Below are 23,873 nucleotides of genomic sequence, written 5' to 3'. Positions count from 1 at the left end.
CCCACACTTCTATAAACCCCCCCCTCCTTACCCCCCCCCCCTTCTAACATCCCTCTCTCTTCTTCTCTCCTTATATATATGATTAAGATTAATAAAATTTGTACTAGATCACAAAAGGGGTTTATTCAGACATCCCTCTGGTATTTAAGAAGATTCACAATCCCTGTTGTAAAATTAAAATATGTCCAACACAAGACACCTTCAGCTCTCATCTGTTTTCCAAACTGTTGGACTGGGCAAGTAAAAAAAAAAAGTAAAAAAAAAGCAAGGAGTTGTTTGCCATGGAGAGTAAATTCAGAGATGGGTGAATGGATCAAAATACCACTTTGGTGTTGTTTTTTGTGAGGAATGAACATTATAGTACACTTAAAAGCTCAAAGGGATGATTTCTCATGATATAGGACTTTAACATGCGTTGAACATGTGAAAATGTTAGATCTGCCAGCTTGCAAGCTTATCAACAAATACAATTGAACAATCCTGAAACTGCGGAATGATGTGTTTTTTCAGTGTACCTGTCTTGCTATCCTGACTCTATCTGGCAAAACAACTCTACACCATTACACTTCCTCTTCCGTTTTGATAGTCAATATCCCACTTGGAGTAGTGCGTTCACTCTCTTCACAACATATAATGATCCTGCTTTATAAATCAGAGATTAAAATTTTTGATCTATCAGTTCATGACCAGTACTTCCAGTTTGCAGTAGTCCAGCGGTGCTGGTTCATGGTTCAGGCAAGTCTCTGTATCTTATGCTGACAATTTAAATGCTCCTTTCTTGCTGCAATTATCTGTAACTACAATAGATGAACGGGAACAACAAACAGAACTTTTTGTCTGTTGTCAGATAAAAATGGAGGAGCTGCTATGAAGGAAATTGCATCTATCTAAATCTGAATAAGGTGACAACAAAAAAGAGAATCCTAAATTTAAATACTGTATGAGGAACTCAAGCATGAAAAAAACAAAACAAAACTGGAATCAAACCACGGCCAGAACCAGAAATAAGGACAAACATGTGTGACAGGGCAGAGACTGAAGGAATGGAAGAAAACCATGCATTTAAATACTGTGAGTTACTAATATACCAGAAAGCAGCTGCAATGATTAGAGACCGAAAAATGTAATAATTTGGTTGTATTCATGTGTCATCTTAAGAAACAAAATTTGAAAATAGGAAAACTGAACAAAGAATCTAAGCATCTAAATATGACAAAAAAGATAAAGAAAAACACAGAAAGAAAACTGATTTTAAGGAACCCATCCTTACAATAAGACCTCTGCAGCCTGGATTACTTTTCCCCTGAAGTTTTTCAAAAAGTTAGGAAACATTCTGGGCTTTCTGATTTAAAAATAAAAAAACGTATTAATGAATTAAAAATTGTACAGGACTTTCCAAAAACTTCAAATGTCCAACTGGCTCATGTTTCTCACAACATATTCAGGACGCTGGATGCATGATTGTCTCAACATCTTTGAAATCAAACTGTTATCTTGAAATAGTTCACGTAACACAATTTTGTTTGCATCTATTATTTAGAAATTCACAACACAAAATTGATTATATCTGCGTTAAGTTCAGATTTACAGCTGTATAAAGCATGAACAGTTTTCCCATATCGGGAAGTCTCACTCCATGGAAATCCATGAACATGCCTTGTTTTCCACAGTCCCTCCTGACCCAGAGATGCTCTTTTAAGCCCTTGGAGCGGAGCAAACAGACATCCAGGAGACATTTGTGCATGGCTCAAGTCCTCACTGAGAGCTCTCAGCATGGACCGGAGATTTTTCAGCTTGATTTTCATCTTGGGGGCCTCGGCCATCATCTCATGTGCAGATCGCACTGCACAGTGCAAGGTTAAATGGTAATGTTTGTCAAATTTCTGTTGTAACTGCCAATTGGGTCCTCAGTTTGTTTTATTTTGTGTTGACTGACATTGCAAACCCTGTGGGCCTCACAGGTTGTTTGGCATTACATGTGAAGATGTGAATGGTAAGCTTGTGAACCAGATCCAGGCCTGGGAGATCAGGCAGAGCTGTGCAGCTGCAGGAGAGAGATGCTCGTATGAGGTCAGAGACATCAACTCCAAAACTTTACATGCTAGACTTCTCTGAAACTCTGATTATGCAACCTTAGCTAGAACTCATGCAGATGTTTTCATCGATGGGCGTAAGAAAGGATAAAATGTTCAGTCATGTAAGCCCTGACTGAATGTGAAATGTGCTTTTCAGCTTCTGTCCTCAGCTCCTTATCTGATCAAAGCAGTGCACACGTCTCCTCGATCTAAGAAGGTGAACAACCTCCAGTTCCTCCTGGAGCAGTCCACTGTTTGCAAAGTGACAGTAAGTCTCACTTTTCTGCATCAAACTTTTGCAGCTTTTAGAAAAGCTACACTTTAGCTTTGTTTGGACAATCTTTCCCATCTATGAGACCTTTTTTCTCTTTTTTTTGACCGTTAAAATTAATTAAAAATTTGCACTTTAAACTAGTTTTTGTGTGAAATGGAAAAAAAAGTAACAGATGCCCCGTGGATGGAAAATTAATTAACTTCTGTGTCCGATACAGATAAAATCAGAAGAAAATCTGATTATCAGCGTTTCCCATAGATTATCTTTGCTGACAAACCGTATCTATGCTCGTCTGGAATTTCCAAGAAATTAACATTTCACAGATATTAATCAAAAGTATGAAGCTTATGAAGAAAACAGTTTCTGAGGAATAAAATAAACATAAATTCTAAAGAAAGTTTGAATTTCAACAGAATAAAATGTTGGTTGTTTTATTAGCGTGCCATGTGTTTTCCAACACTTTAAAGGTATTAAAGTTATTTATCAAGACATTCAGAGTAAGTCAGAGATCTTGGCATGGTCAGAGAAGCTTATTCTGAACTTTTTTCGCACATCTTCTAAGCCAGGTCAAGACAGATCAGTACCTGCTTTTATTTATTAAACAAAATAATGCATGGGACTGATTTAAAATAACCAGAGCACATACAAATAATTCTCACCCATAGCGGAAAAGAGCTTGTTTCTCTATGATCACACCTGTGACCATCTACTTTACATCCCAGTCGTTCCATGATCAGAGGTTGGCAGGTTTGGTTCCCTCGTATGTGGAAGTACCCTTGGGCAAGACGAGGGTACTTCCCATGTTACTCCTGCTTGTTTGTACCTTGCATGGTGACTCTGCTGCCATTAAGTGTGCATGAATATGTAGTCATGATAGGAAACTGGGATGCATGATGGTGCAGTGGTTAGCTCTCTCATCTGACAGCAAGAAGACCATTGTTCAAATCCCAGCTGGGACCTTTCTGGATGGAGTCTGCATGTTTACCCCGTGTATACAAGATGGATGGACTGCTAAGTGCTGCAGTATTAAGTCTCTCGCATTTACCATTTAAATATTCAAACCATTTACTGAGTCCTTTTCACTATTTGAACAAAATGGGGTTACGGGATGGTGTCTGGTATTATAAAGAAGAGAATGCTGCAATAAGAGAAATTCTGCAGTTACAGGAAACTCTGCAGACAGACTGTTATTTCTTTCTGACTTTCAGTTCCCACCTGAATGTTAAGCTGCTCTTGACCAGGAAGCCAAAGCAGAATTGATCTCAGATAAATTAGAAATCCCAGCCTGGGCTTTCTGTCCAAGCAAGCCATCTGGAATGTCAGCCGTGATTTCTGCTTTTTTTTCTATTTTTGCAATTTCCTCTCATTTGATTTATTTTCCTCTAAATATTGTACTAAAAACAAACCAAAATTGTTGTTAAATGTTTGTGTCAAAGCATAAAAGCAACAAAAGGGTCAAACATCCATCTGTGGTAGACTTTGTGCACATCAATGTCCTATGGAGGATATGTCGTAAAATGATTTCACTTAAGTCTACAGGGGAAGGTGGTATTTGTATTTAGGTTAAAACTATCAAACTATGTACTTTCAAAGAAAAAATCTGAGCTGCAGCTGGCTGGGGTATCCTGGCTGCTCTGATGAATGTTTTCCTTGACAGTTCCTGCTGCACATGTGAAACTGCTGGTTACATGTCCTAATGTAACTGTATGATGACAAGTGCAGTCAGAACCAATCCGAGGAAGATGACAACACAGATAAAAAACATATATTTAAAGTGTTAAGCAAGTAAAACACCAAAATTTAAAGTCCCACTCCAATCGTATTTTTATCTATTGTAAAAGCCTCCCCAGTGGTCTTTTAACTATACAGGTTTTAGGCTAAATAAAGAAAGTTGTCGTTTTCTGGGACATAGTTTGTGCAGGAGTTCATCAGAAATGCGCCTCTGAGTTTTTGGCAGTACTGTTGGTGTGGAAGTAAGCCTCCGCCGATATCCCATCATCCCTTTTTTTACACTCTCTCCCACGCTAGCTTACAGCCCCTCACAACCTCAAGTTAACATTAGTGGTGCAACAACAATGGGGAGCAATATTGGAGCTATCTAGCCGGACGGTTTTGAGCCAGATTCCAGCTTGGAGGAGGAAAACAAAGACCATCATGGATCTATTACTCTGCAAGTGGATGCATCAGAATGGAGCAGAGCAGGCAGAATTCAGCCCGGCCATTTCACTTGCTTCATCACAAAATAATGTTTTTTAAACATTGTTTTGTCATCTTGCTCCTGATCCATAAAAATACTTAGAAATGCAGTTTTATTATGAAATTATTTTATCTATGTCCCCCATCATAAGAAAAATGCTACAAGAACATGTTAAAAAGACCAAAAACGGGAATTTCATTGAAGTGGGTCTTTGAGGCTCTGTTTGCAAAACAATTTGACTTTTCTTATGAATTTTTGTATTTTAATTTTCAAAAAGTGTTTTTATTTTATTTTCATTTTTTAAGTTTTTCAGTCCATGCCTGCATGTCAGCTCCTGTTAAATCTTCTCTTCTGGATGTTTCCATGGTACAGGGGGAGGCCATGTCAGAGTTCTCCAAAGATCCAGATGACAACAGCACAAACTACTGCAGCCTGCAGAACCTGATGGATGGTGACTATGACGGCTGACAGGCAGCTTGTTTTCTTGTTACGTTTATGCTCCTTCAACCCTGAAATCAAACTTCTGTTTTTTAGGGAGTAGTCTGATTGACGCTGAGGGCTACAGACAGTTTAGCAACAAGTGGATCTGTCCCGGGTTTGACTCTGCCAACTGCACCATGTAATACAGAAGGGCAGATGAACCAGACCTCCCTGAACACAACACATGCTCGGCTCGTGGTTCTGCTCAAAGTAACTTTGTGTGCAAGAACAGCAATGATTTTAAAGGTCTTACTTTCACAGTTCTGCTCTAATATCTGCCTCCTTGATGCCTGAATATATTTCCAGCTATGAAAAAAAATTCACTTATGTTTTTTGCTTTCAAGTAGAAGCTTAATTAAGGCAATTTTAGATCAGAAATGTTAGATCAGAAATAAGGGTTAAAGAAATTATTGAAAAACCGTTTGTTATGTAAACAGACTGTCCTGATCTATTAAAATAATGCAGAATACACTTCTTTTCACCAAATTTTGTTTTTGCTATTTTGATTTTACTTAACTTTCCATTTGAAGTGTAGTTGAATCACTGTTGACTGTCTTGCAAATAGTCTGCAAGTCCAAAGGCCTAACCCCTCTCAAAACCACATTGTCATCTCAGCTGCTACAGATGGAAGAAATCATCAGACAAGTCGCCATAGCGCCAACCTTATTTGGCCACAGCTGTACGATAGTGTGATGGATGGCCGTGCTTCAGGCATTAGGGTGGCTGCAATCCTGGTCAGGTTGACCCAGTTGACATTTATTCCAAATTTCTGGTGACGTTTATAAGAGTCAAGTGTGTTTGTCAAAGAATAAATCACACTAGGGATTTAGACATGAAGACATTGAAATTGATTCCTGAGACATCTGTCTACATTCGCAATAATTCCTCAGGTGTTTCAAAATCATAGGGCTTATCATGCAATTGTACAGCTGGTTTCTCTATAATATTCAGCTCTATAAGAAAAGACTAAAGTAATTAAAAAAAGTCTAACAGAAAATGTTAGAAAACATTTTATTTTTCTGCCATTTGAGATCAACTGGAGTTGGACTGAAATGCTCTTCACAAAAACATTTCTTTCCCTAATATTCTTTTTCATTTCCTTTCTCATTCACAAACTTGCTTTCAGATTTGTTTTTATCTTTTTATCACTTTGTACTGAGTCAAATAAAGTAAAATAAAAAATAACAAAAGCAGCTTAATCCCTTCCAGGACCCACGCATTAGGACAAACGTGTGCATCGCGTTTGGTGTGAACGCAGCATAACACCGGGCTTGGCGAAATTTTTCTGAAGTGTTACATTTTTCTCCTAAAAGTACAACCTACATTACATCGCATCTTTTAACCCTTGTGCTATCTTAGATGACCCCACCCTTACATTGACGTGTTCTCCCTACCATGACACAGGTGGATAAAGGTGGAAAGATTTCATGTAATCCATGGACACCAGTGAAGATCACAAATCATTGAAGAAAAAAGGTTCAGAGCACTGTCTAGTGGGTCTAGATGACCCAACTCCCAATGGTAAAGTGCCTAGGATAGCACAAGGGATAAAGAATTTTTTCTTCTTTGTTATGCCGTTTTTGGCTCCTGTGACCTATACTCTGGTATACGTATAGTCAGAAAGACAGAGTAATCAAAATTAAGATGTCTGATTTTTGGGAAAGCCAAAGGGATGTCAAGCTCATTGCATTTAAAAAAAATGTTTCTTTTTTTCATGCATTTTTGCAGATGAAGCAGACAATGATAAAGACTACAAACATTTTTTGGACAACTCAGGGATGCTCAACATTACTGCACCTAATTGTAAATGACCTTCAAAATAAAAAAGTTAAACTTCCTCTTGGTAGGTGACAACATTCATCCAATCATGTTCCAAAGTGTGAAATCAAGTAGTACTGTAGACCATGTTGTAATGAAAAATTATTTCTACACTCATCAATACAACTGTGTTTAGTTCTAACTTTTTTCATTGAAAACACTAAAAGGTTTTTAAACTGAACCTCTGCTTGCCCCTTACGCACAGAGATTTCTCCAGTTTCTTGGAACGTTTTGAAGAAACCATTCAAAATATTTGAGTTTTTTAAACTCTCAGTAAAAAGTATTTGTATATATTTGCTAATCAGAGATTCTGATTTAGTAAGATTTCAATTTGAAAGACAATCATCTTACGTACTTCACATCATATCTTATATTTTTATTTTTTGTGTGTAATGTGTAGAAAATATTGAGTCGTGTCATGTGCAAGGCTTTTAGTTTTCCTTTTCTGGAAATATAAAAAGTGTAATTTCCAAAAAAAAAGGTTTTACTTCAAACTCAAGATTGTTTGAATCATTTTATTAATATCCTCACAGAATTTTAATGGGATCTCAGTGGGAATGGAGCTGGAAAAGAAAGGTTTTTGAGCAATTCCTCCTTTTGTGGTTGAATCCATTTTTGTTCTACTTGGCCTAGTAGAAAAATCTTCACAGTTGTCCAAAACCAGGAGCCAAAATTTTGGCAAATGCATGGTATAAGTTTTGGCTCAGTTTGTTTTATCTCTTGTTTGCACTTCTGCCTCAAAGTCAAACTCGGTCAGGCAGCAGTAAAGCATCATCTGCGTGTATCTGGTGGTGAAAGCTGGAAAAAAAGAATGAATGAAAGAAAGGAGGGTAAGGACAGGATGTGAAAAGGTCTCCAAATCAGGCTTAGATTGCCCTTACTCTTTAATTAAGTGTCAGAAACGGAATGATCAGCAGCCTTACTGTTTAGTTTACGCAGGAATCTGGGTCTTCTGTCCTCCGGTAGATAGATTGCCACATAATATACTGGAATTCCAGAGAGTGCAATGGCAATTCCTATTAGAGAGTTGATGGTATCTCCATAAAGGGGCACAATAACCAAAAACAGGCTGCACAGGCAGTAGACAAAGGGGAAGAACAAAGAGAGCTGTAAAAAAAGAAAAAGATAAGACAAAACATGAATTCAGAGAGGAGTTCGAAGCATTTTTGTGTATCAAGAAATCACCGTAAACTCCCAGACAAATGGTTCTAGTTATAAGCTGTAGGTTTTCATTTTGGCAGAACAAATCTAAGGTGGTGGGTGCATTTTTGAAGCACACTTTAGAATTATGGTTATCAATGTTTCATTGTTTCTGGGCACTCTAATTTATGAGAGATGCTTTTACACATGGATCTTCCAGTTCCCTCAAATGGCGAGGTTCACATCTGCTCAAAGATCCAAGTGTAAAAAATAACCCAGCAGCTTCAACACTATGGAGGTCACCACATTCGGAGACCTGGTCCCCACCCGAAGGGGCAGGATCATGACTCCCTTTTACACCGGAGTGAACTCTAGCACTTCGCGATGCATATTATTTGCAAAAGTACAGTGAAAGGAAGTTTTTTGATTTGATAAACATCTCATTTAATCTTTTCAATGTCCTGTAAGATTGGATCTTGCATAAAACATAACATAAAACATTTTATTAATAAATCAAGGTATGAAATAACATAAATAATAACAAAAAGCTCAAGTTATTAAAAGTTAATAAATTTGACATTTCTGATTCTTTTTGTGTTTGACCTAAAACACAAAAACAAAACACATATAAATAAATAAGTTATTCACATTAGTTCTGTTTCCAAAATGTATGAATGTACTGTTATTCCATTTACATTAATGTGAGATGGATTCTTAGAGGCTGTACCTTGACAGGTCTGTGTCTGTCTGGCTGGGTAATCCGTAGGTGGATGAGGCCGGCCACTGAGAGCCCAACAAAGAACCAGTAGCTAAAGCTGAAGTAGCTGATGAGCTGAAACACGTCCTCCACGCACAGGAAGATCAGGCCCATCAGTCCCTGCAGCCACACAGCCCAGCAAAAGGATAACAGTCAGTCTTGTATTGTCATGCGAGGCATTCTTTATAATTCTCTGGTTTAACATCGCTCACGTTAAACACCAGAGCAGGTATGGGTGTGTAGCGCTGCACGTGGATCAGGCTGAGGCTATCTGGAAGGTGTCCTTCTCTGGCTCCCACGAAAAACAGCCTGTTTAATTGACAGAGAGGAACAAAAAATGTCTGACTCTTACCTAAGCACAGATGAGGCAGCCAAGCTCAATTTCCACAGATACCGTGAGGCAGCAATGATGGAAGCATTTAGTCCTCCATAGCAGGACATGGCCACTGACACAGGGATGATCCACTTGAACGGCCCCAGCACTGCATTTCCAAATGTCTGTGGGGTAGTCACAACATTTTGTTTAGGATCATTTAACATGGAAATAGCTTTTCTGTACCTTCAGCAGTTTATTTTCATCTTAAAATAGCGTGTGTGCCACTCCAAGCTAGAGGAGAGCTAAATTTAGAAGCAGGAAGATGTGGCTCTCTTTCAGGTGACTGGGATTCCTTACCACAGCAACAGCATCACTAGACAGCAGGGACGGCATGTCCAAAACAACATAGTATGCAGCGTTGGTCAGTAGGTAGATGATGGTTACGATGGGCATGGAGACAGCAATGGCCAGTGGCAGATTCCTACAACAAGAGATGCACAAAGAAAAGACATTACCACACAGTTTTGACACGAGTGACTCTGATCCCTCTAGACCAGGGGTGTCAAACTCCAGGCCGTAAGGGCTGGCCTCCTTCTGGCTTTCCAGAAATCCTGCCTTATCTGTTACCAATTACCTGGATAAGGTGCGTTTATCCAATAAAAAGCTTAAATGACAGATTAGTTGGAAAACATGTTGGTCACCGGCCCTTGATGCCTGGATTCTGAAACCACTCCAGAAGGGATCTAGGGTTAACCAGGTCAAAAACGTGACCTGCACCTGATTAGATGCCAGCCACCTCTAATAATAATAATAATAATAATAATAATAATAATAATAATAATAATAATAATAATAATAATAATAATAATAATAATAATACATTTTATCTATTAGGCGCCTTTCTGAGCCCTGCTCCCCATGGTGAAAGGTCGCTGTTCAACATATATACGGTATGTAAAATACAATAAACACTATATACACACATTTAAATAAAATGTATTAAAAAACGTGAAAAAGTTACTGTTTCAGTGAATAGGCTATTTGAAAGAGATGAGTTTTTAGTTTTGATTTGAAATGTAGGAGTGTGTCAGTGTTGCTGAGGTCAGGGGGAAGTGAGTTCCAAAGCCGGGGGAGCAGAGCAACTGAAGGCCCGGCTCCCCATGGTGACAAGACAGGCGGAAGGGACAGAAAACTGGATAGAGGAGGAGGAGTGGAGAGAGGGAGCAGGTGCGGCAATATGAAGGAGGTCAGAGGGATATGGAGGTGCGAGGTTGTGAGAGGCTTTGAATGTGTAGAGCAAGATTTTGAATTGAATGCGGTATGGAATGGGGAGCCAGTGAAGCTGTTGAAGGATAGGTGTGATGTAGTTGATGGAGGGAGTGCGTGCGATGATACGAGCAGCTGAATTCTAAACCAGTTGAAGTTTATGGACGGATTCTTGTGGGAGACCAAACAGAAGAGAGTTATAGTAGTCCAGGCGGGAAGTAACAAGGCTGTGTACGAGTACAGTAGTGGACTGAGGAGTGAGAGAGGGCGTGGAAGTGGGCTGAGCAGGTGATCCTGTTTATGCGAGAAGTGAAGGAGAGAGTACTGTCGAGGATGACTCCCAAACTCTTTACTTAAGGGGAAGGAGAGATGGTGGAGCTGTCGATGGAGAGAGCGAAGTGATTGATCTTGGTCAGGGTGGATTTGGTGCCCATCAGTAGAAGTTTAGTGTTATTACTATTGAGTTTTAAAAAGTTTGAGGTGAGCCAGGATTTGACTTCATTGATGCAGTAAACCAGCACTAATGGAGGCTGTGTGGAGTTAGGTTAGCTGTGTGGAGTTGGGTTAGCTGGAGAGATGGAGCTCTGTGTCATCCGCATAGCAATGGAAATGGATGTGGTGTTTCTGGAAAATATGACCAAGCGGGAGAAGGTAGACGATGAAGAGGAGTGGACTGAGGAAAGAACCCTGAGGAACACCAGTTGTGATAGAGACAGAATGAGAAGTGAAGGATTTCAGTTGAATAAACTGAGTATGGTCAGACAGGTAGGAATGAAACCAGGAAAGGATGGTGCCAGAGATGCCAATGGAAGAGAGTCTGTTCAGGAGGATGGAATGAGAAATGGTGTCAAAAACTGAACCGAGATCAATCAAAGAGAGGATGGATAATAAACCACCATCAGCAGAGAGGAAAAGGTCATTAGAAGAGTGGTTTATGTACTATGAAGGGAACGGAAACCAGACTAGAAAAATTCTTACAGATTATTGGAGGACAGATGAGCATGAAGTTGAGCAGATACTATTTTCTCAAGAATTTTTGAAATGAATGGATGGTTGGAAATGGGACGGAAATTATTGAGATCTATGCGGTCTGAACCCAGTTTTTTAAGGATGGGAGTAACACCATTACTTTTCAGAGGTGAAATCATCACCAACGCACATCCTACGCATCTTTCTCTTAATAAATCACAACCAATTCTAAATTCTGCGCAGCTTTTGCGGCCTCATGACACGCCTATAGTTGCCCATAAATAGTCCGTGAAACGCCCACAAATGAATATTCATTGATTGCGAAACCATGCCAAACACGGAGAGAAAATCAAAAAAACGTAACTTCACTCAATGTGAAGTAGAAGTTATCGTTGGCGAGGTGGAAAAGAGGAGAATAATGTTGTTTGGAGGGCACAGTGTGGCCTTACTAATGCCAAAAAGGCACGTGAGTGGCAGACGGCGGCAGACGCTGTAAATGCTGCAGCCTCACAACCTCGGACCGTGGCCGAAATAAAAAAGAAAAGGTCGGACATCAAAGTCAAGGCAAAAAAACGTCTAGCGCTGAAACCCCCCCCCCCCCCCCACACACACACCCGTGTCTGCCACGGGTGTGTGTGTGTGGGGGGGGACACCGGAGCTGACCCCTCCTGATGAGAGACTGGCGGCAATAATTGGGGAATCCCTTTTAAGTGGAGTGGTGACTGAGGCGCAGGGGGACACCGACGCGCCAGATGCACCGGGTGACACACCCCCAAAAGCCCGCAGAGGAAGTCGGAACCGGCTCATAAGCCACTCGTCCTCGTTTGCCAACAAGTTTCCTTGCTGTCTAAAGATGCGTTCACTCCGAATTCTTCCATTTGCCACATCTTCTAAGAGCGCAAGATCAGCCATTGTGCGTCATTACGCATTGTGATGGGGCATTTTATTTCCCTCCATTTAATTACATCTGACAAGCTGCAGATGTCGGTAATAATCGACGTGGAAATGGGAAATTGATCAGCGCAAATGTAATTTCTTGTTGCTTTCTGAATGGTCGAAACATACGCCATACATTGTTTCATCAAAAATAAAACAAACTAAAGGCATATGCATGAATACCATAATTCTGTAGCTTATGAAGAAATGTTTTACTATGAAAACAACTTTCCCTAGTGGACAATTAATGCATCTCTCTCTATCTATCCATCTGTCTGTCTAATTTCACCTATATCTGCTCCGCCAGACGGACACATTGACGGGAATGTCAGTTTTGTACATTATTTTGTTCTGTTAACTATATTATTTATGAGGATGAATTGCACAACATGCCAACATTGCAGAACATATTTCACTTTTCTTTTTGCAAATAAGTGTTCATTTGAATTTCTGTTGTAATTTTTGTTTGATTTTTTTTTTGTTTGTTTCACTGCTGATCGATCAAACGGGTGTTCGTGTAGGCTGTTAATTGTAAGACTTGCTTTGTGAAGTCTTCATGTTATTTCTGAGAGGCAGTATTGTCATTTTCACTTTCACGTGTTTCTTCCATCTGCCGACGGCGTCGCCGTTTCTCATTTCACCCGTTTTTGTGCGTACGCCTGGGTCAGAGCTTGCGTGAAGGAAGGTCAAGTTTGCTTTTTATAAATCTCAACTATTGCGTAGAGAGTGGCGTACGCCTTCTTTTGTGCGTACGCAACGTTTATAAATGAGGCCCCAGGAGTTGTAAAACTGGAAGTTTACTGATTAGGGTAGACAAATATCTCCAGGTTGACATCCTTTACTTTGCAGAAGGTAATACTGCGTGAAAGGTTCTGTTTGGAAAGAAATAATGTGACATATGGATATGGTTGATTTACAGTCCATGGGTATTATACCTGAGTAACATATTAAGTCCTAATGTGTCCTCTTGAGTGAGTGGTAAAATTAACAAATTGTTGCAAACAAAAACTGTCCAAACAGGAAAGAAGATCATTAGTAAGTGAGTTGTTGACAGTGTACAAGTGAATATTTAGGTCTTCGAGTAATAAAACCTTTGGTGAAAGCAGTTTGCTGTGTCTCACCGTTATGGGGTTATGGCACTGTTTTAAGAGAATATGTAAGTAACTACAAGGAAGTTTTTAGGAAGACATCACAGCAGCGCGTGCCGCATAATGAGACACAGAAAAGCATATAAGAAGCATTTTCAGTGTTTAAATAATCTTAAAATAATCTTTATAACAAGTAAACAGTTGGAGCCTTTTTCTTTCTGTTTGATAACACAACAATTGGTGCTTTATATTCGTCTGTGGCTTATTTGTTTCTAAATTCCAATTCGGCTACGGTGGCCGTTTTGGTTCAGTTGCTCCGCTCTGGGAATGGATTGTATTCAGACTGAGGAATCTCAGCCAGAGAAAACCGAAATCCTACTTGAAACAAAAGAGACCACCTCAAAAGATGGGTCAGAGAGCTGCTCCTGGTCCCGGACCGCAGGGTCCGCTTGGTTGTATTAAGACTAAAAATATGCTCTGGATTATTGGGGGAAACAAACTCTGGTTCACTTTAAGCGGACCAAATGTGTTTAGTCGGAATACACCCTGAGCTATCCAACCACTAATCAGGATTGCTAAAATTGGGTTTTCCCCTTGGTGAGGTTTTTGCTGGTGTACTGGAAAATCAGATCTAATATTGAGGAGGAACTGTAGGTTCTGTCTTGGTCATAGAAGACAGGATTTGCTTTAATCATAGCAAGATTCATCAAGGGATATTGGGAGTTTGAGCATCTACTTCTTGTGTTTTTTGTGGACTCAAAGAACGTTTTGGACCAGGCACTGTGGGTTATAATGTGGGAGCTGTCCTGTTCAAAAAAGCAGAAGCATTTTTTTGGGCTGGCAACAAATCACACTTGTTTCTATTTAACGTTTGACTCCACCAAGATTGCCCTTTTTATAAAAAAAATTATATATAAATATCTTTACAGAGCAGCAAAAGAAAAAAAAGTTTGGGGGCCTTGATATCCCATCTGCTACATCAGAGGTAATTTGAATTTTGTCCTGGTTTGTTATTGGGATGAAAAGCTGTGTCAAAAGACAAAGACTTTTAATTGCTGGTTAATCTATATCAGGGGTATCCAGATCCAGGCCTTGAGGGCCAGCCTCCTACTGGTTCACCAGAAACCCTGCCTTATCTGCTGTTTATTTCCTGGATGTGGTGTGTTTACCTAATAAGGAGTCTCAATGGCAGTTTGGTAGGAAAACATGTAATAATAATAATGGATTGGATTTATCTGCGCTTTTCAAGACACCCAAAGCGCTTACATTATGTCCATTATTCATTCACTCCTCATTCATACTTGGTGATGGTAAGCTACTGTTGTAGCCACAGCTGCCCTGGGGCAGACTGACAGAGGCGTGGCTGCCATTTCGCGCCTACGGCCCCTCTGACCATCACCGGGATCATTCATACACATTCACACACCAGTGGAGCCACACTGGAGGCAAGGAGGGTGAAGTGTCTTGCCCAAGGACACAACGACATTTTGGCTGGTGGGAGTGGGGATCGAACTGCCAACCCTTTGATCATTGGACGACCCGTTCAACCACCTGAGCCACTGTCGCCCTGGCTCTTGACACTTCTGGACACACCTGGTCTATGTAATCTAGGTGAACATAAACTGTGAATTGTGAAAACATTTGAGAGAGAGAAATGGGTTTCCTCTACAGGATTTCTTTTTAGAGATAGAGTGCAGACTTCCATTGTCAAGAATGAGCTGGAGCAGAGCCACACATTCTCCACTTCAAAAGAAGCCTGTTGGAATGGTTGGCAAGAATGCTCACCAGACATATTAGCAGTACAGCATTACAAGCATGTACACACAACCAGGAGGAGACCCTGCAGCAGACCCTACACTCACTGAGAGTCTGTATCTTTCTTCTGGTCTGGGAACACCTTTGAATCCTCCCAGATATGCTGGTAGAAGGGATCTAGAGTTGGTGTTACTTCCATTTGGATCCGTGGAATGGACCACTTATTTTTTAATGTTGATGATATAGGCATATTAATGAAATCAATGAAGACCTAGGTGGAAAATGCATGGTTTTCATCCTGATCAACACCTCTTGTTTTTTGTGTTTTTTTCTGTTAAGTGTTATCAAAAAGAACCAGAACTTATTTTAATCTACAAAGACACTTATGGACATGTACTGAACAGGTATTTATACAAAGTGATTTACCTCTCTGGGTTCTTAATCTCCTCTGTAACAAAGTTGAGTGTATCCCAGCCGGAGTAGGAGAAAAGAGCAGAGTAGAGAGCCAAAGAGATTTCTCCAGGATCTGTGGATGAGCCGTCAAATGGATTCTCAAAGCTCTTCATCTCTCCTACACAAAAAGATGCCAAAACTCAAAACATGGGCCATGTGCTGTCTATGATTTGTTTGTGTTGTTATTTTTCACTCACCTGCCACCATCTTCAGGATGCCAATGCAGATTATGAGGAGGAGTGCCATGAGTTTTGCATAAGTGAAGACATCCTGAACCAGAGTTCCCCATTTTACATAAGCACAGTTGATGAAGATGAGAATACCTGGACATGGCAGGGGGAGAATCTTAGTTATATTTGCTCTTAGAGGCACTGTCTTGGAGTTTCTTGAGTATTTCTTATAACAAAGGTTCTGGTACAAGCTGCACATGGTCAAAACTCCTTTTAACATTGTAATCCTTATCTATGGTGTTGTAGAAATGTCTGAATCCTAAAAGTCTGGACATTTGGTCAAACAGAATGAAAACATGAACGATTTTTAGAAGAGAAAATGTTTCAATAGTTTATGAAAAAGTCATTGCCTCTTTATAGAAACAAGTTCCAAAAAAAAAAAAAAAGTTAAAGTTTATTTAGTTAACTGGGCTGAACTGGAAAATATGCCAGCTAAGGTACATAGCTTTTCCTAGGCTTTGTTACTAGACGTTTTTTCTGTTGTGGCCTTTGTGATGTTTATTGCATTCATTCTGCAACTACGGTAAGTACGGTAAGTCATTTCATGTTAACTACCCAAATATTCTTTACTTTTTGCTTTAAGCTTTTAGTCTGGAAGTTTTTTAAGTACTATGCAATTCTCAATTGACAATTTAATTTGTAACTTGATCGTGTTATTTGAAAATGCAAATTGTTATGTGTTTTGGATGTCAGGATTAAAATGACAATGCATTTTGGAATGTACAATTAAATATCCAATTTAAACGTTTTAATAATGCATTTTGAAATTTCTAATTCAATATTTAACAATTGCATTTCAAAAATACATGGTTTAATTTACATTCATTCTAAAGTAACTTAAAATGAATTGTTTGTAAAATGTCATGCTGTTTTTATGTCAAAATTCAAATGAAATTGCAAAACAGCGTCCCCTGGTGTAATGCATTTTCATTTGCCTGGCATTGCGATCTATGTGTGTCAAAAAAAGTCAAATTTCAACGCAAATTTTCACACTCTCATCAGGGTGGGGTCTATTACCTTCATTAATTTGCAAAAAATCACACCTCCAACTTTCTACTTGAGATCTGTCTATGGGACAGAGTGTAAATCCTAACGCAGAGGGTGGAAGAACTTTCCTCCTCTCAGCTCCAAACAAATCTCTTGTAGAAGCCAAACATTTTACTTGTCTCCTACGTGTTACATCATGAGGGTGCATTTTTAAGCATACTGTAAAAGGATATTCATACAGTATGTCCAGAATGTATCTATCTACATCTAAACACATGGACACATCTGCATACACATTTAAATAGCATAACAAAAACATAGATACGGGTGGCTGGTCTAATGCAGTGTTTAACCTTTTATGAGCCAAGGCACACTTTAACTTTGACAAAAATCCCGCAGCACACCAGCATCCAAAAAAAAAAAGGAGAAACTCTAGAGTCCGTATTGATGTACAGTCCCTCTGCAATCTCACATGCATTTTTGTGATAGTTGTGGATTACTAAACGACGTGATAAATGTTAAGTTAGTTTTCAGTAATAATTTTCGGCTAAATTATTTAACATTTTACCCTGGTAGTTGTTTTTCCCTTTAGTTTATTAAGATGCAATTTTATGTAACCTCACAAAAAAACAAATCTATTCTTTTTGAATAGTGATTTAATTTTTAGATGTTAGTACAAAGGCGACTGTAATTTTTGAGCAATATGATCATAATATGTTTGATAAATTTTACACAAAAAGACTGACATTATATTTATGTTTTCTGTAGCTACACAAAAAGTGAACATGTTGAAGTTTTATTAGTTTTTCTTTTGTCTTAATCAAAGATTAAGTCTTTGAAGACTTTAACAAAACTGTTTTATTTCTTTTTAGATGATTAAATTGTTTCAATTTAGTTTAATTGTGTCTGTTGGCTACTTCACCTTAATCCTGTTTCTTTAATGTTGTTATTTATTCTTCTTAAATTTAACATATAAAATAATCCAGACGTTATTAGAAAAGTGTTTCAGTTAGAAGGATGACTTGGACCAAACTCTGAGATGTTTGGCTGTTAATGAACACAAACCTTGAAGGAGAACTAAACTGTTGACCTCTGATTTCATCAGGAAGATGTAAAAACTGTTTGATGTGTGTTCGTTGTGGTTTCAAGACGTTTAAACAGGGAAGACGCATTGTGCACTGAGACGCTGTCACTTTAACCAAATGCATCATGGGAGATGTAGTGGAAACAGCCGCCGAAAGCAGACAGACTCGGTTCTCTGAGCTTCATGGTTTTGTTCACTTGTTCCACGGTCTGACACCGGATTCTGTGGAAAGCTACACCGCTAAAGACGAGCTTTAGCTGGTATTTTTGATGGAACTGAGAGACTATATGAGCAGAATCAGAACAAGGAAGTGAAGACTTTAATCACTTCTGATTGGTAAGACTGATGACGTGTGATTAAGCCTCCAACAATGATTGGTGGAGACAGTTAAAGGGGCGGGACTTTTCAGAAAACAGCTGTAGCTGCAGCTAAATCGCGATACCGTCATTCTTATAAAAATGTCTTTAATAGAATCAAATAAACACAAAGAAGAAAGTATTTTACGATCTTTCATATTCCTAACTACTCAGTGTTTTGTCAGGGCCTGTTTGGATGAACACAGAGCTGAAATCCTGGAGATGGTAAATGCTTTTAGATCAGTGAAAATGGGTAATTTCCCACAGTACACCTGACCATCTCCCACGGCACACTAGTGTGCCGCGGCACACTGGTTGAAAAACACTGGTCTAATGGTTTAAACAAGTCTTATGGTTTAGACATGATCTATGCAATACAAATTTTCCCTTTAACGTCAGAGTGGATTCTAACAACAAAATATCTAGCGTCAACAGAAAAGTTGCACTTGTAGTCATAAACAGAGTAGATAGTCCATTCTCTTCTCTAACCTCCGAGTTAAAATGATTCCATTGGTTAGTTGAGTCTGTAATATTTTTATTTGGTTGACCAATTATTATTTGTATTTAGCAAATTTAGGAAGGTGGAAGGCCTCGACCTGATGAGCGTCTGACACTTTGTTTTTCAATTTGAATTTTGACACACGTAAAGCACAAATGCTGTGCAAATGACACAAAAAGCATGGCTTTTTACAATGCAATAGATTTTTAAGTTACTTTTAAATGAATTTAAAGCAAACCATGTATACAAATGTCATTGTTTATAATTGCATAGTAAATTGCAAAATACATTGTCATTTGAATTATAATAAAATTGATTTTGTAGGTATTTAATATTTTATTTTTGAAATTAATCATATTGAATTGTAAATTTTAATATCGGTTTCTAAATTGCAAAATGTATTTTTATATTTTAAGCTTGATCTGCAAATCGAATTGTCAATTGAGAATTACATATAACTTAGAATTATAAATCAAAAAACGTCCATATCTCCACATCTCCATATCACCAGACATAACAAAAAATAAAAAAAATTCTTGGCCCCTTTTTCTTTAGTAATATGAACATGAAACTAATTCAAAACATCCATAACAACAAGAATTGAAACATTATAGTCACTTTCCTAGACCCCAATTTTATAGGAAATAGGTTATGATGAAGTCAATGTTTGTCTTTAACAATTACTTGAGACCATATAGGCCTAATGAGTATATATCATGCTGTGTAATTTAGGTTCTGCATGATCTAGTAGCATGTATTTGCCCCCTCAAATTTTAAGTCAATATTTTTATCATTATTGACAAAGATTAAGAACCCATCAATACAAGCCTCTATGGGCATTATGAAAATAACAGTAGCAATATTTTCGAAAACGACATCTTGAGCCCTTAAAATTATTTGGTTCGCCCCTGTATTGTGTATGCCAGCTCATCTGGTCTTTCACTCTGCCTCCAAGTCTTCTGCTCCCCCTCTCCCCCCATATATAAGATGTTCTTGCTTCACAACTGTTCAGTTGGCAAAAGGAACTGTCTCTTCTCCTTTGGCGCGTTGCTTGTCTACATTCTGCGATTTATGCTACTTGTTTTAGGGTGATTTGCTCTGAAAATATGTGGCCACTAAAAACAGGGAAGTTATCTACAGTACATTTGGATGTTTTAACACAGAGAAACCATGGTTAAATTCCTTTATTGTTGGTGAGTAATACCATCATGATTGACTTTTCTTTCAGCGAAAACGCTTTTCGTATTTTCTCATCACATTACAGGAAAACAATTAACATCCAACCCAAAGGAAAAACTCAGTCTTGAAGCTTACATGACTGTTAGACGCAGCACACTACCATCCTGTATGGAGTGTGTGCACGTGTGATATGCATGTGATCACGCTTTTCTTGCTCAGGCTGCCTCAGAAGATACTCAGTTCAATGCCAATAAAATGGCCAAAATGAAGACAGTCCTGTCTCCTTTTTCTGGTGGCAGTCTGCTTTTAAACCACAAGAGTGGTGTGTGTCTGTGTGAAGCAGCACACAGCTGACAGTGTTCCACTCAGGCTGCTAATGGTCATGTAAATACAACAGAAATGGTATTTTTGCGAAAGTAGCACAAGGCTACCATCTCACATCAATGGCATGTTAGCCTGTTTCTGTCATTGCAGTTTAAGCCTGACTGTAAACCTCTGTGGTTTTTCAGTAATCAAGCTACCAAGCTACAGAGACAATGCTAGGTTTACAGATATCTTTGTGAACACATAATAGGGTTTTTTTTTTCTCTGAAATTTAGGACAAAAATTATAAAAAATATTTCCAAACAAAACAGACGTCAGCATAAAAAAGCAAGGAATTTATATTAATTAATTGTTGTTGCCATACAATCCTACATTGTAGTCCATGGAAGTCACCCTTTCAAGTGTTAAATGTTGCTGCACTTGAACATGTATTAGTAGATGACCCCACTCTTACTTTGACGTGTTCTCCCTACCATGACAAAGGTGGATAAAGGTGGAAAGATTTCATGTAATCCATGGACACCAGTGAAGATCACAAATCATTGAAGAAAAAAGGTTCAGAGCACTGTCTAGTGGGTCTAGATGACCCAACTCCCAATGTTAAAGTGCCTAGGATAGCACAAGGGTTAAAAATGAACAAATCCTCTCTGCCAACACCAAATAAATCGTCCTGCCATTGACTTTTGTGGTGTTTGCAGGATTGTTTGACTATGGTAAAGAGAAATCAGACATAATGCAACTCACCAATTTATTTGTCTGGCAACAAGTAGCTTCAGTAACATGTGAAAGAACCGCACACACCAACCACAGCCTGTCATCTCCTCCTTATGTTGGTCACATTGCAACCACCAAAGTATGTTACGGTATCAGTGTAACAAAAGGCAAAACTTTCTCCATCTCATAGTCACACTTCAACTCTTCAGTCTCGCTGCCATAGCAGAATCTCAACTAATTGTTGAAAAGAAAACAATTCCTTCTCTGTTTCAGGTTGCAATGGATGTGTTGCATTGAAGGACAGTCATGGCAGACTACCTGGCAGCTCTCTGATACTAGAAATCCCTCTGTAACATCTAGACAGAGACCCAGTAGCTGTATTGTCCTGCACACCGTTACCACAAACATGCAGGAGACATAGACTACCTTAGTGCTGAGAGGCTTAGTCAAAGGGCATTTTTGGGTGTTGATATCCTAAGAGCGCCAATATTTCACCTGTCTCTGATATTATGGAATCAGGTGGTCAGTTTGGAGATGCTACTTGGGGTCATCTATTAAAGATGTGCAACTATGTTTACGATAGTTTAAGTTTAAGAAACACCATAGTCAGGGATCTATCTAGAAGACTCAAACCATCACAATAGAGCATACAGTGACTACAGTAACAAGATCAAAGGTGCCTGATGTTGAATAACACCTTGAGTGTTGGGAAACATGGATATTAACTCAAAATGAGAGTCAACAGCATCAACAAAAATAAAAATTGGACACAGATAGAGAGAATTTGACATATTTAAAAAAAAGTAACGTTAAGATCCACAGTCCTGCTGCTTATCCCACATATGCATGTTCTTTGACAAATGGGATCTCCTGGAAAAGGCCTAAATGTGAGCTTTCCTGCAAGCAACTGCCAAGGAACAAAGATGTAATCCATTATCCCCAAACGTCCCTTCTTTATTTGCCATGTTAATATTGTTTTGAAAGTGAACGGCAACAAACCTGATTGACCTCTGATATTAGATGGCAAAAGTGCAGACATCGGGTCACTAACATACTAAGTTCTGCTACATAGGCAACTAGAATCCATTAAAAATACACATTAATGGTAAAAAAAACAAATCAAGTCATTAAACCCCCTGTAGAACAATGGAAACAAACAAAAAAAAGTAATTTATGACCAAAAAACAATACTTATCTATAACATTTTGGCTTCCTCAACAATGACTTTCAAATGAAGTGGCATTTAAGGTCTAAATGACAAGATAAGGACACAGTAGAGCTTCTTACAGAGGCAGGCTGCAGCGATGAGTCGAACCCCATCATATGGAGGCTGGCAGGTGGGATAGAAAGCTTCCAGCAGGTAGTTGGCGAAGGTCAGGGAAATCACAGCCTGACTGGCTGGCTCAATTAGCAGGATGGACGTCCAAAGGCGAATGAAAGCCAGGAAGCCACCAAAGGACTCCAGGATGTAGGCATAGCTGGCTCCGGATTTGGTGATGGTGGTACCCAGCTCTGCGTAGCACAAAGCTCCAAACACAGAGAAGATTCCTCCCAAGGCCCAAATCAGCAGAGACAGTCCATAGGAAGAGCTGTACATCAGAACACCCTTCGGTGAAATAAAGATCCCAGAGCCTATCATGTTACCAACGATGAGACAGATACCGTTGATGAGAGAAATCTCTCTCTTCATCTGCATCTTCTCTCTTTGAACACCATTTGGTACTTTTAAGTCCTCCTTAGATGCAGCTGCAGAACTTGGACATATAGTCTGTGACATGACCCCAATTGTCTGCCTTAAGTCTCCCATTATTCCAGCAGGGGCTCAGGAGATCCACAACTAGTATATTCTATTCCAGAAGAAATCCTTTGTCCAAACGTCCAGAAAATGAGAAAATTAAAATTGAGAAACATGTTGTTAGGATCCAAATGCAAGAGGAGCTCCCTCAAGATGTCAGATCTCCCAAAAAAGTCACCGTCCTTTTAAAATGTCATTTGATACTTTATAAAGCAGACAGTCAGCTCACCTTGTTTACAGGGTAAATAAAAAAGATTTGCTCCTCTACGACTGTTGGTTCACTCTTTCAAAGAAACACTTCTCTTAGACAGCAGTCAAGCTGGTAGGATCACATCTCAGAGGTGGCAATTTCCAATCGGTGTCGCAATCCCTGCAAACAACCCGTGTTTTTTGCAGCACTGAGCTCCCATACTCTCGTGTTCCCCCTCTGAGCTATTTTCAGAAACGAGCCGAACCCATTCCTGCCCCCTGCATTCAACAGCTAACACTGTGGAGCCAGTGCTGCTTCTGGCTGAAACAGTCAGTGGATGGGGGAATACGAAGTGTTCTGCACGATGTTCAACCACACCAACATCCTCTCTCATGTGTCTGAGTATGTAAACTTCTACATTTGATCAATGGAGATTAATTCACTACTTGCCAGTCGAGGTACTTAACTGGAACGACACATCCCCATGAGTGTCACCTCGCCATAATCTCCATGAGATTGTGCTGCTGCTCCTCCTCTTCACTCTGAACACAGCTGACTCTCATCGGAGCAGCTGCCATATCTCAAAGAGTTCAGATGATACTGTGGTGAAAGAGGATGATAGAGAAAAGTGAAAAAACAAAAACGGATATGTGAATTTATCAAATGGTACAATCTCTTCTTTAAGACCAACAGTTTAAAATACTCAACGCCTTACCTCTTTCATTTTTACATGGTAGCCTGTGTTCTGCTCTGACATACTGTTTGCTGAGCAGGGCTGTACCAAAACTAGGAGTTAGCCACTTTAACCCTTGTGCTATCTTAGATGAATCCACCCATACATTGACGTGTTCTCCCTACCATGACAAAGGTGGATAAAGGTGGAAAGATTTAATGTCATCCATGGACACCAGTGAGGTTCACAAATCACTGAAGAAAAAAGGTTTAGCGCACTGTCTAGTGGGTCTAGATGACCCACCTCCCAATGTTAAAG

At 39.2% G+C, this 23,873-nt stretch overlaps 1 protein-coding gene across 1 annotated transcript; it reads right to left on the bottom strand.

The window, feature by feature from the left end:
* Window positions 1–7,341: 7,341 nt before the first annotated feature.
* LOC101165841 (Y+L amino acid transporter 2) lies at window positions 7,342–23,137 on the bottom strand. The gene is made up of 9 exons (XM_004078893.3): window positions 22,185–23,137; window positions 15,722–15,847; window positions 15,498–15,642; window positions 9,415–9,538; window positions 9,136–9,239; window positions 8,954–9,050; window positions 8,712–8,861; window positions 7,768–7,951; window positions 7,342–7,642 (listed from the first exon to the last, which is right to left on the bottom strand). The coding sequence occupies exons 1-9, from the start codon at window positions 22,702–22,704 to the stop codon at window positions 7,548–7,550; spliced, it is 1,545 nt and encodes a 514-aa protein (XP_004078941.1). The 5' UTR covers window positions 22,705–23,137; the 3' UTR covers window positions 7,342–7,547.
* Between the last annotated feature and the right edge of the window lie 736 nt (window positions 23,138–23,873).

This window comes from Oryzias latipes, chromosome 17 (genome assembly GCF_002234675.1).
Source record: "Oryzias latipes chromosome 17, ASM223467v1".
Lineage (NCBI taxonomy): Eukaryota > Metazoa > Chordata > Actinopteri > Beloniformes > Adrianichthyidae > Oryzias > Oryzias latipes.
Note: the sequence above shows the minus strand (reverse complement) of the source record. Positions and strands in the feature narration are given on the sequence as shown.

Bases quoted from the DNA above. Each gene is read 5' to 3' on its own strand.
- LOC101165841 (XM_004078893.3), bottom strand. From the start codon at position 22,704: ATGGGAGACTTAAGGCAGACAATTGGGGTCATGTCACAGACTATATGT. The intron at 7,952-8,711 runs GTACAGCCTCTA...CTTTTTTTACAG, and splicing joins ACAGACACAGACCTGTCAAG to CTCTCTTTGTTCTTCCCCTT. The intron at 7,643-7,767 runs GTAAGGCTGCTG...CTTTTTTTCCAG, and splicing joins ATTCCTGCGTAAACTAAACA to CTTTCACCACCAGATACACG.